The sequence below is a fragment of the Callorhinus ursinus genome, unplaced genomic scaffold, assembly GCF_003265705.2.
Source record: "Callorhinus ursinus isolate GAN/ISIS: 27379988/994484 unplaced genomic scaffold, GSC_fseal_2.0 scaffold8, whole genome shotgun sequence".
NCBI lineage: Eukaryota > Metazoa > Chordata > Mammalia > Carnivora > Otariidae > Callorhinus > Callorhinus ursinus.
Genome location: NW_027397070.1, coordinates 70,811,026 through 70,822,794, shown reverse-complemented (window position 1 = coordinate 70,822,794; position 11,769 = coordinate 70,811,026). Strand labels below are relative to the sequence as shown.

Sequence of the window (11,769 nt, the reverse complement as noted above, 5' to 3'; positions counted from 1 at the left end):
AGTTAGGTCGGGCGATTTCCCCTCACTGGTAACACACTCAAGCCATTCTGTAACTTTGAGGGAGACTCCACCTCTGAGCCAGTGCTGTCCAGCATCCCCACCACCCGTTCTGACACGCACGCACCCCTGCTCTGTACTGCACCCTTGTCCACCTCAGAGAACTCTGAATCTCAAAGGCTCAAAACCCGTGGGCTGCCTTCCCTTCTCAGTCCTGAAGGAGATAAAGCCTACAGCGAACAGGCCCTTATGTTACTGGAGCTGCTGGCAATTCTGATGTCCTCCTCCCTGTCTGTGCCACATTTAACACACAAAATCCGAGGGCAGAAGGGGTGGGCAGGACGCTGGCAGACCTCCTTCTTAGCTGCTGGAATCCACAGGCTACACAATGAGAGGTCACAGGGGCACCCAGTTCTGGGCACTGGCCAGACGATACACTAACACTCTAACAAGTCCCCGCAGGCCCCTCACGGACGCAGAAGCAGCCGGTCCCTGTGCAGACCGATTTCCTTTTGCAAATTGCTCTCCAGAGAAGAGAAAAGCGGGTGGAGCCGCAAGGCTGGGAGGGCAAGGAGCGTTCAGAAAAAGGGACGGCGGCGCCGGGGGCGCAGCTCTCGGTCCCAGGGCCCCGGGGCCGAGCCCCGCTCCTGCCTCTGCCCCTCCTGTGAGCATCCTTTTGCTCTTGCTCTCTCAGGAGGGAAGGAGCCAAAGACAAGGAAATAAGGTGTGTGACGCAGGGACTTAAATGACTGAGGAGGTGAAAATGTTTACAGACAACATGAAGATCGTACGTTAAAGAGACGCCAGGTCACAGTGCTGGTTTTGAAGAGAAGGCTGGGCAGACAGACACATGCAAGATAACCACCAGAGAGAAATGAAGATGTGCTACTTGGTGGGAGCTGCGGTCACGGGTGAGCCAATGCTCGCAGAGACTGGGAAGAGGACTATGTGCGCATACTTTGATGTACAACCAACATGGTGAACGGACCATGAAGAACGGCCCTTCTGGACTACAAGGAAAGAAACGTACTGTCAGTGAATGAACCACGCTTAAGAAAAGGGAGGAAAATACACGGGGAAGAACTCACACGCCATCCCATTGGTGATGGCCCTTGGTCCCAAATTTATGACATTTTTTAGGCTAACCCTGTCAACACCCACTTTGATTAAATTTGAAGAAGGAAGAAAGCTAAAGTTTCCTATTATTTCTGCTTCCTGGGACTAAAGCTGAAAAACACACACGGAAGCTGTCATTCTTGCAAATTCTAATATTCCTTCCCTGGTAATTCTCATCTTTCAGTGCTTCTGGAGTGTAGGACCTGAGGGAAGTTAATTTGCTGCTAAAGTGGCAACTAGCATTGGGACAAGAATTACTGCTAAAAGCTGCAAACTCCTTCTCTCTGCTCACATGCTGCTAGGTTCCAGGGTCTCAGGCTGGGCCATGCATGTGTGTGGCTCAGGAAAACACTCACATTGTTGATAATATAAGTTCTGTAAACTTATTACAAAGATTTTCTGGTAGAAAGCTCTAAAGAGTCTAACAAAACGAGGATGTTTTAACACCCTTCTGACAGATGTAAGTACCTTGTGGCCTTTCAAATTGGTGCAGAGGCACAGAGTGCTCCATCTATGGCATGCTGGGCGGAGGCGGGCGGTGTGCAGATCTCCCTCGTGAGGCACTCTGTGCGCTCAGGTCAGGAGTGGGGAGGGGGGCCTCTGGGCAGCTTTTATAACCAGCCTCTTAGAGTAAAGGGGGAGCACAGACAATACAAACTAGGTAATTTCAAATCATTCCTACCAGGGTCTGGAAGAGGCTTTGATGAGAAAGTAACTCTTCCTGTAAAGCTCATTTAATCCTTGGAGTTCCGTGTCAGTGAACAAACTCAAATGTCAAGTGATTGGCAATGAACTCTTAACCTCTGCCTAGCCCCATTCTCCTCCTCTGTGGGACTGGGGGTAAATATATGTAGCAGGGCTGGCCAGACTAGCTAGGGAAATGGCCGGTAGCCCTGTCCCAGGAAGCAGGGACACAGCAGAGGGGGCCATGAAGCCTCAGGAATCTGGCTGCCTAAGCTGTGCCGAGTCGGCAGAGGAGATCGGTGCAGCTATCCTGGAGACTGCCAGAATGTCAGCCACCAGCCTGGAAGGTCCAGCCAACCACAGAACCTGGAATTGTCCCCATCAATATTTAAAGCCATTAGCCCCAAACAGCATCAAAGTCTGGATGATCTGGGACAGCAGAGACAGACCCAGGAGCTCCTGGCTGGCTAGCTGTGCCGATTCACCAGTAAGTTCATTAACCTCCTATTGAGATGACAATGCATTTTATATGACTGAGCTTGACTGACGCTGTTCAAGGCACTTCCAACTAACTGTTTTATGGCTGAGTTCTTACTCGATCTAAGGAATGTTGGTAATGTGGAATATACTGTGACCGGAGGAAACCAGGATGGAATTAAGAGTTTGTACAGGAATTAAAATGTGAGTAATATACCTAGTGACCAAAAACTAACTGGCGTCAACACTCACATTATGGTATTTATAGGTAAAAGTCAAGTCACTGACAGAGCTGAGAGCTAAAAATATTTCTACAGCTGAGAAAGGCCATCAAAGAAGAAACCGAATATCGAGCATGAACCTGGCAGTGATCCTATTGTTTCAGATTTACCTCGTCTTCCTCCTCAGGCATCTTGATAGAATTATCCGGGGACTTGATAGGTTTCTGGCTACTGGGCCCATTGGTCTCTTCTTTACCATGTTCTGCCTCCCATTCTTGTAAAACTTCATCTATGTTGAAGCGGCGTCGATAATTTACAAAAAAGTTTTTCACTTGTACCACTGATTTGTTCCCAATCACATCTGAGATTGCCTGAAAATCTCGGCCATATTTCCTGATGGCTAAGGATGTAAGAGAGCATTGTTTTTCAATACAGGGGAAAAACAACTTTGAAAAACCCACACAACTGAGACTTACCCCTTCCGTTATCTAGATAAGAAAACATACGGGGCTTCTAACAGCAGGCACTATCTTAATGCATTATACCAGTGGGAAAAAGCAGCAACGGAGATCTATTTCGTAGATGACTGATCCAAGAAGTCCAGTATGACCCTGTCATCCAGAAGTCTGCACCTCTGTCACCCGTCCCAAGATACCTGAAGTCAAACAGCCAGCAGCCTGTGGCTATGGACATTCTGCATTCTTCTTTTCAGGAACCCCCCAAGACTAGAATACCTCCCAAATGTAGAATTCTGACAACCTGCTGCTTTTGGGGTTTTGTACTTTCTGACCATTCAGAACCCAACACACTCCCACAAGCAGTGGGATGGGAATGGGGTCAGGCATGACTTTTCCTAAAGGCCCCAGAGCTGCAAGCCCACAAGGACCCCCCATACCTTGTACCGCGAGAAGCTGCTCTTCCGTGGTCCAACGTGCATTACATTTCTGAGTGACCTGCATATATCCAAATGAGTCATGTGAGCATAATGCGTCTGAGGTGTGTGTGTCCTTACGAGAGTTAATGCATCTTATTTTTTCTCCTGTCAGAATTTCAACATCAACTAGGTTTTCAATATTGTTATCTATACCTTTCTTTCTGTGGGAGGTATGCTGGAAATGTATTATACAGGCATTCAATTCTTAGCACGTAAAACGTGGTTATGACTTCTAAGATGATGTCAACGTAATCCTACCTCTGGAAGCCGATATGGTTCTATTCCACCGTCAAGTTTTTCTTTGAGAGCACTGTTTGTCTGTTTAATATTCTGAATCTGAGAGAAAGAAGAAAATATTTTAATTTTAAAAATGAAAAACTTTTATAAAGGTATGAAATGAAAATGAAACTAAAAAAAAAAAGTAAAAGAAACAAAAAACCCAAGAGCAAAGAAGTACCAGATCTGTATGGTAGCCAAGATTTGAGGTCCCCACAGTACCCCTTCAGAGCATCTAACTAGATGCTGTGACTTGCTTAGAGCAGCATACAAGGGACAAGAAGGAGGGCATGGCGGTGAAAGAGCTCCCGTGTGCACAGTCCTAACTCATAATTTCTTAACAGTTCATCCCCTGAGTGGCATATCTGGAGTCTGACTCAAAAGACAGGCAATGCCCGGGCTTTCCGCCACACAGAATTGAGCTCAAAGCTGGAGAGCGGGCAGAGTCAAGGCTGAAGAGAAGAGGCACAGCTCTGCAGCAGGACTGCAGATGCAGACTCCCAGGGCCCCAAGCACTGTCTGTCCAGGCACCACACAGGGCAAAAGCCCACAGTGCAGCCTTCTTTAATGAGAAGAAAAAAGAAAGCAGTATGTCAGTTTCCCACAAGCCTAATTTTGATCAACTGTAATTCTTCACTTTCTCACAGATTTTCTTTTCCACATTATTGGATTCGATGCACCTCATCTTTCACTGCTCATACCTAATCAAAAGAAAGACACAACCACCGAATCACTCCATGGCTCCTCCTGACTTCTGCATGGACTCCTGAATGCGCTGGGTCATAGGAATGCGCCCTTCCCGCTCAGCCCTATGTGCAGAGGCATTTCCAGGCGAAGCACCAGGGGGGACTCTGACCCTAGGGTTTTTCCTTTCTGAATAATCCCATGGGCAAAAAAAAAAAAAAAAAAAAAAAAGCAAGGGGAGAAACAAATTCATTTTCCCAAATAAAACCTCAAAGACACTCATGAGCAGAAGGTGCCCTCAAAAGCAGCAACCTTATTAAGACAAATAAAGAAAAGCAGGACTTCGAGAGGTAGGGGAGGGATGGGATTAGCGGAGATGGTGGTGAAGGACACGGTCTCATGGACACTTTAATAATTCTCTCCTCTACAAATCTTTTTATACTTAGATGAAAATTTCATTTTCAAATACTTACATTTCACAGAATTCTAGTTTTCCATTTCCTTTCCTATATTTTACTTCTTCTAAAAGATTTAAAATGGGGTGGAGATGTACAGGGGACCGGTGGCCCAGTAAGTAAGACCAGCGCTGTCCGGGACCAGAAAGTGAGCCTGTTTGCCACTTGTAAGGGCCTTAAAGCCTACCAGAAATACAGCCTACGCCAAATCTTTTTCTATTAATGTCAAATCAGAACATAGAAACAACCGAAAAGAAAAATATAGGAAATGCGCACAAAATTTACTCTAGTGTAAAACTAAAACTGAGGACCCTGATTTACTAAAATTTGCTTTAGTTCATTTTTGAAAAGGTACAAGTCAAATAAAATAAACTGGTACCAGAAATTGATTCACAGTGAGTTGTTGGGACAGTGACACCAAGCTCTCAGAGCAGCATTACCTCACAGAATGTTCTTGGATGCAGCAGTATTCTGCAGCTGTGGCTGGCTACCTGACACGGGAGCCACCGGCCACATGTAAATACTAAGCACCTGAAATGTAGCTTATGCAACTAAGGAATCGGATTTTTCATGTCTTCTACTTTCATCCAAACTTGAATTTAAATGACCATGTGTGTCTACTGGCTACCCGATCAAACAGCAGGGTCTTAGACTCTTGCTCGGAGCTCTCATGCACCAACCACCCATAAAATGTTGTAAGACATTCAAGATTATGTCCACTGAACTCTCCTTAGGCTAAAAACTAGACCTAGAAACTTGTAACAGGGAATCAGCGAATTCTCAAAAGTCAGCAATCTAGAATACTCAATGCCGCCAAGCACGCCAGTTAAGTATGTTATTCTATTTGCTCCAGCTTGTTGTTCACATATGTATAAAACTGGGGATATATTGCATTGTGATTAAGTAACATACATTTTTCTAAGGAGACCAACCTATTTACCACATGCATCTTCTCTTTAAAAATCAATAAAGCATCACAGAGATTACATAAGTGACTACACGGCTCATTAAAAGTTTAGCTCTAAATTCTCATTAACTTTCATCTCTCTTCCTAATGTATTTGCCTCGTTAGAAATACTCAGTGTTTACTATCAGAATAAGGATAGGGTTTGGCTGCCAACATCATGCTAACAGGAAGACAGAGTGGCAACGAGCTGCGTTAAGAAATACAGTATGAAAGCAATCAGCATTTAGAGAAAAAACAAAAAAAGCCATTGACTTGGCCTGGTGCCTTACCTAGACCTCCCAGCTGTATGGGGCTTTTCTACTTTCTTGTGTGACTGTCTCCCTCTCCACCCAGGAGACCTAATGCACCAGGCCCTGGCTGCTCGCTAATCTAACAGACGTCTGTTCCCCAGCCCCCTCCTCACAAGTATCGTCAATAGAGGCTGGGGGTCTTTCTCGGAGCTGGGAGGAGCTGTTCTGCAGAGCTCTGGCATGCACAAAGGACAGGAGCCCCCGGGAAGGTAAAAGCTTCTCCTGCTAGGAGGGCAGATGGGCTGGCTCCACCTCCAGCTCCTCCTCTGCCCTGAACGCAGGTGTGCAGGCTGCAGAATGGCTTCTGAGGCTTCCAATGCAGAAGAACAGCAAGGCGAAAGCCAGGACATTAAGAATGGCAGAGGAGGGAATGTGGGAGAATCCGGGTCCTCGACAATATACCACTGAACAGACGGGCTGATGCCAGCAGCCATTGGCGCTGGGACTTCTTGCTATTTGATAAAAAGAAATGCTGAATTGTTTAAGCTGCCGTTAGTCAGGTTTTCTGCTATGTTCGTGCAAGCCCTTCCGTGACACCCCACCACACATGGAGGCATCCAGAGAGTATGTCCAGTGTGTGGACCGGCTGCCACTGTGAGTTGGCAAGTGCATTTGGCAGTAGCCCCGCCAGGCTGTGGGGGGTGAACAACCCGTCTCCTCCCTGGAGGTATAACCCTCTCTATTCAGGGTGAACTCGGAGTAGCTACCTTCCAGTAAAAAAATCCCTGCTCCTGACCCTGGCTGTGAAACCAAAGACCGCTGCGTCTGACTGTAATGTCAGTCACACCTCCACGGAAGAAGGGGGCTCGTTTTCTTTCCTCCATGTATTAACGTTGAATGGCAAGTGTTAGGGACTTGCTCAGCACAGGGTGAAACGAGGCCCCTTGTACAGGAAGATGAAAGTGCATGTGGGAGCTCACAGCCCCAGTCAGAGAGCTCTTCCAGTGCAGACAGAGCTTACAACGCTCCCTCATGCCGCAGCCCTCAGATAGCCGGGGAAAGATCAGGCAGACAAGGATTAATCTCCTCACTGGAAAAGAGGCCCAGAAAGATTAAGTGATTCTCCTAAGATGAGGGTGCAGCCGTGCCAGCAGCCAAGACTTGAAGCCAGTCCTCTGACTGCAGCACAGGAACACTTGGTCCTGTTCTGTGCTGCCACCTGACACGAGGTGACAGACCCGGCCCACAGCGCCCTCCTCTCATCTGTGAAATGATGGTTGGCCTCCTATTCAACCTTCCATGGAACCATCAAGATCAACGAGTCAAAAGCAGCAAAAACTAAAAGGAAACCAACAGTCCACCACAATTTGCCCTGAATTCCAGAGAGAGAAGGATGGGGGAGGGGCGGAACATTAATGAAAGGACAACATTAGGCTACTCGATTCAATTTGCAGTCGAAATGTACCATGTAAAATCAGATTCAAATGATGAGCCATTCCTCATGAGAGACATAAATAATTAGAAAAGGATTAATTTTAAGAACAGTACCCTGTTTTACAAGAGCATCATAACGTACCAAACATCTAGGGTAACTCTGACAAAGCCCTGGACGCAGAAACGGCACAACACCGAGAATTACAGATCTGTGTTGGTGGGGGGTAGATCATGTTCGGGAGTCCCGGGTTAGTTCTCCAGTTTAATGCTAAGTCTCTATTTTGATCTATACATTCAATACAATCCCAGTAAAAATTCTCGAAGAATTATTCTTCTGGAAACTGAGAAGGTGAATCTAAATTTTACATGGAAACAAAGCGCCAGGACAATCTTGGAGAACTTACAATCTAGACCAGATACTCAGATTTGTAAGGCAGGTATAATGAAGGCAGGAGAGTATCAGCGAAGAATAGACAGACACACAGACCAGAGTAACAACAGAAAACCCCAAAGCAGATCATGCATATATGGACATGGGATTCAAAACAAAGGTCCTAATGCACTGAGGCGAGAAAAGCATAGTCTTCAATCAACATTACTGTTAACTAGCTATCCACATGGAATATCCACATGGAAACACAAATGTCATGTAAAACACACACAGAAAAACATTTCCAGACAGACTGAAGATCAAAATGTGAAGAGCAAAACACCACTTTTAAGATAGCGTGGGAGAACAGCTTCATAACCCTCGGAAAGGTTCTTAAGAGCACTAACCATAAAAGATAAGAATGAGAAACTGGACTACCTTAAAATTAAAAATTTCATCAAAAGATGAACCATTAAGAGAGTGAAAAGGCAAGCAAGCCTCAGAATGGGAAGGAGGAAGTAATTTTGCCCCCACACCCAGGTGGGGGGAGATAATTAGGCAACGCCTGAGGACACTTCCGCTGGCACAACTGATGGGGCCAAGGTGCTACTGGCCATCTAGTGGCTAAAGGCCAGGGATGCTGCTGAACACTCTGTGTACAATGCACAGGACAGCTCCTCATGACAAGTTATTATCCAGCCCCAAATGTCACAGTGCTACACTTAGTAAGCCCTAATGTAATGTAACCAAACTCACATAAATCGACATGATCACCCTGGAAAACTGTTTGGAGTTGTTTTTGAAAATGCTGACAGAGACCCTTGGATGGCTCAGTTGGATAAGCATCTGACTCTTGGTTTTGGCTTAGGTCATGATCTCAGGGCTGTGAGATCGAACCCCGGGTCAGGCTCTGTGCTGGGCGTGGAGCCTGCTCCAGTTTCTCTTTCCCTCTCCCTCTGCACAACCCCCTCCCCTCAAGAGAAAAGAAGAAAGGAGAGGAGGGGAGGGGAGGGGAGAGGAGAGGAGGAAAGAGGAAAGAGAAGAAAAAATGAAATAAAACGTTGGTCATATGCATACTCTATAACTCAGCAACTCTACTCTTATGTGTGTATCCAACAAAGATGCATACATAACACACCAAGAGTCACATAAAAAAATACATCAGTATTATTTGTTAATGGCGTAAAATATCTACTAGTAGTACAATGGGTAAGTCACAGGGTATTTATACAGTAATGAGAAAGAACAGCATCTATGGCTCTATACCACCCCGATGGACCTCACATGTTGAGTGAATATCGGGCATAAAAGAAACCGCATCAGATGATTTGTTTATATAAAAATCAAAAAATGGATAAATAATGTGTGGTTTAACAAGTCAGACCAGTGATCAGCTACTCGAAGAAGGTGGGTAATGGGTGAGAGGGAGATTAGTGAGGCACTGGAGGCGACACTGAGCCCCCAAGGGGCAGGGACTACAAGGGGAGATGCACAGGGCTTGGGAGGCAGCGTCCCTTTTCTTGACCGAGAGGGTGGTTGTGTGGTGAGTGTGCTTACACTGTGAAAATCACTGACACACACACACACACACACACATATATAAAAATCTTCAATTTCAAAGTTAATTGAAAAAACACCAACGGATCAGTACCTAAGATCTTCTGTCCAATTCCTTAGAAACAAAATGCCCTTTAGAGATTTGTGAAGAGGACAGCTAGGTGTGTGAAACATACAAAGGCCTCTGGAGCACCGTTAGCCCTTGCGCCCAGGACCGGACCCGCGGTACCTGCCGCTTGATCGAGACCAACTCCATGTCTAGCTGCCTGAGCACCGTGGTGGCAGCCGTGGCGTTGGCAGAAACAGCCTCCACATCTTCTTGGGACAGAAACATTCCTTTGGGAGGTTTCCTTTTTGCTCTATTTTTAGCTTGTGTACTATGTTTCTCTTTTTTGATCTGAGGAACTGTCTCCGTAGGGGGCACCTGCATGATATACATATTTGATAAATGAGACTCTAAAACATTAAAATGCCAAAGGAACAGTAATAAGCATATTTTCTTAACATGGCTCTAAACAACTGAAGACAAACACCATGCCATATCATAATTACCATCTACAAACAGGCAGTTAACAAAAACATTGCCTACTGAATTTTGGCTAAACACATCAAAGTAGAATCCACTGCTCTCCGTGTAAACAACCTTCTTCTATCACTCTAAGCCTCTGGCAATAGGCATTCTCAGTTCCCTATAGTAATACAGGAAGAAAAAAGATCTGTATTCTCGTCTGGTGTGCTTTGTATATATGAATGGGGAGCTATTTAATCCTCATAGTTCTTAGCAAAATAGATGGATTTGGGACCACAAAAAGAAAAAAGAAAAATATGATTTAGCACATATATAAAAATCCATTTAAATTCTTTAAATCTATATAGAAGTTTATTAAAATATAAACTTCCATACGAAACTGTGACTTTTTTATATACCTTTTTTTGGATGTCTCTTAACTTTTAGGGCAACTGTGTAATTTGCCTCAAAAATATATGTTGTCATTTTATAAGGCATGACTGCTGCTAATTTTTTTAAGTGCTTTCTCTAAAACCAAAACCTTTGGAAATGAAATGTAATAAAATCTTGGCAAGGAAAGGATACTGTTTTCCTGATAACAATTTTAAGAAGAAGTTTTTGTAATTGTTAATAATCTCATCTTCCTAGCATACTGACATTTGCTGATGAAGCTGAGAATACATTCAAGTTTTTTTACTTCATATTTTAAAACACTGAGATAAACAGACTCTAATTACGATGGTGCCAATGAGGTCTTGAACAAGTAGTCATAAACAATACATAAAAATATTAGTAGGCAATAACCTATGTCTGTAATAGCACTATGCTGTTTAGTAAAGATCACCAAATGACCATGGGTCTGTTTTAACAACATTTTAGTACATAGAGAATTTAAGATATAAATCATTTTTCTCTTTTCATCAGAAATTGTGCTATACAAATAAGAATTATAGAAATTAATGTAAAATCAAGCCTTTCCTCTTTCATTTAAAATGTTCCATTGAAGAGCCTAATACAGAACAATGCATCAAAACAAAGCTTCCTAAAAATTGCAGGTACAATCTGATTTCCCAAACAATCTAATTTAGCTAACCATTAAAACAGTCTTGTTATTTGGGCATTCATATAAATCACTGGCTAGAGAGCCATCCAGAAAGAATTACCAGTTTTCAGTTCGGTGGTATGCAGCAGCATACCAAAAGAAGCTTTAAAAATGTAACTAGGAGACACTGACCCAACAATTCAACTTCCAGAAATTTGTTCCAATGGAAAAAATTCAGTGTACTAATATTTAATCATGAGATCAGCACTTCATCACTGTTTATAATAGCAAAAAGCGGGGGGGGGGGGAACCAATAAAAACCTCTAAGATTACTTGACTGAATTATGTAATGTGTGTATGATAAACTAACAGTTATGTATACAAATATATTTGACATAAAAACATGTTCAAGAAAGAGTAAACTTAAAAGATTATAAATATTATATATTAAGATCCCATTTTATTTTTTTAAAGTGAGTACCGATTCAAAATTATGTAAATAGGCATATTCATTTCATAGGAAGTCATCTGGAAGAAGTCACCCAAATGTTAACAGTGATTAAGGATGATAATATTGTGAATCATCTTCATTTTCCCTTTTTTGTTTAGCTCGATCTCCTACTTTGCCTAGAAAAAGCATGTATTACTGGCATGATTTTTAAGTTTAGGTATGTCCAGACCCTTCTGTTTTTGTGTAACAGTCTAAAACAGCTGTTCTCATACCTTAGAACCTTTTGAGATAGAGAATTCTTTGAGGTTTTACTGAAACTATAGATAGAAGACTCTGTCTTCAGAAAAACACTTGTATGAACATATA

At 43.6% G+C, this 11,769-nt stretch overlaps 1 protein-coding gene across 1 annotated transcript in view; it reads right to left on the bottom strand.

Moving 5' to 3' along the window:
* Positions 1-11,769, bottom strand: part of RCOR1 (REST corepressor 1) — a 117,595-nt gene that overhangs the window by 4,825 nt on the left and 101,001 nt on the right. Inside the window, exons 8-11 of the mRNA XM_025869325.2 lie at positions 9,632-9,826; positions 3,688-3,765; positions 3,391-3,448; positions 2,666-2,895 (exon numbers count right to left, since the gene is read on the bottom strand). Of these exons, the coding sequence (XP_025725110.1) occupies positions 2,666-2,895; positions 3,391-3,448; positions 3,688-3,765; positions 9,632-9,826 (561 nt within the window). The remainder of the gene's footprint in view (positions 1-2,665; positions 2,896-3,390; positions 3,449-3,687; positions 3,766-9,631; positions 9,827-11,769) is intronic.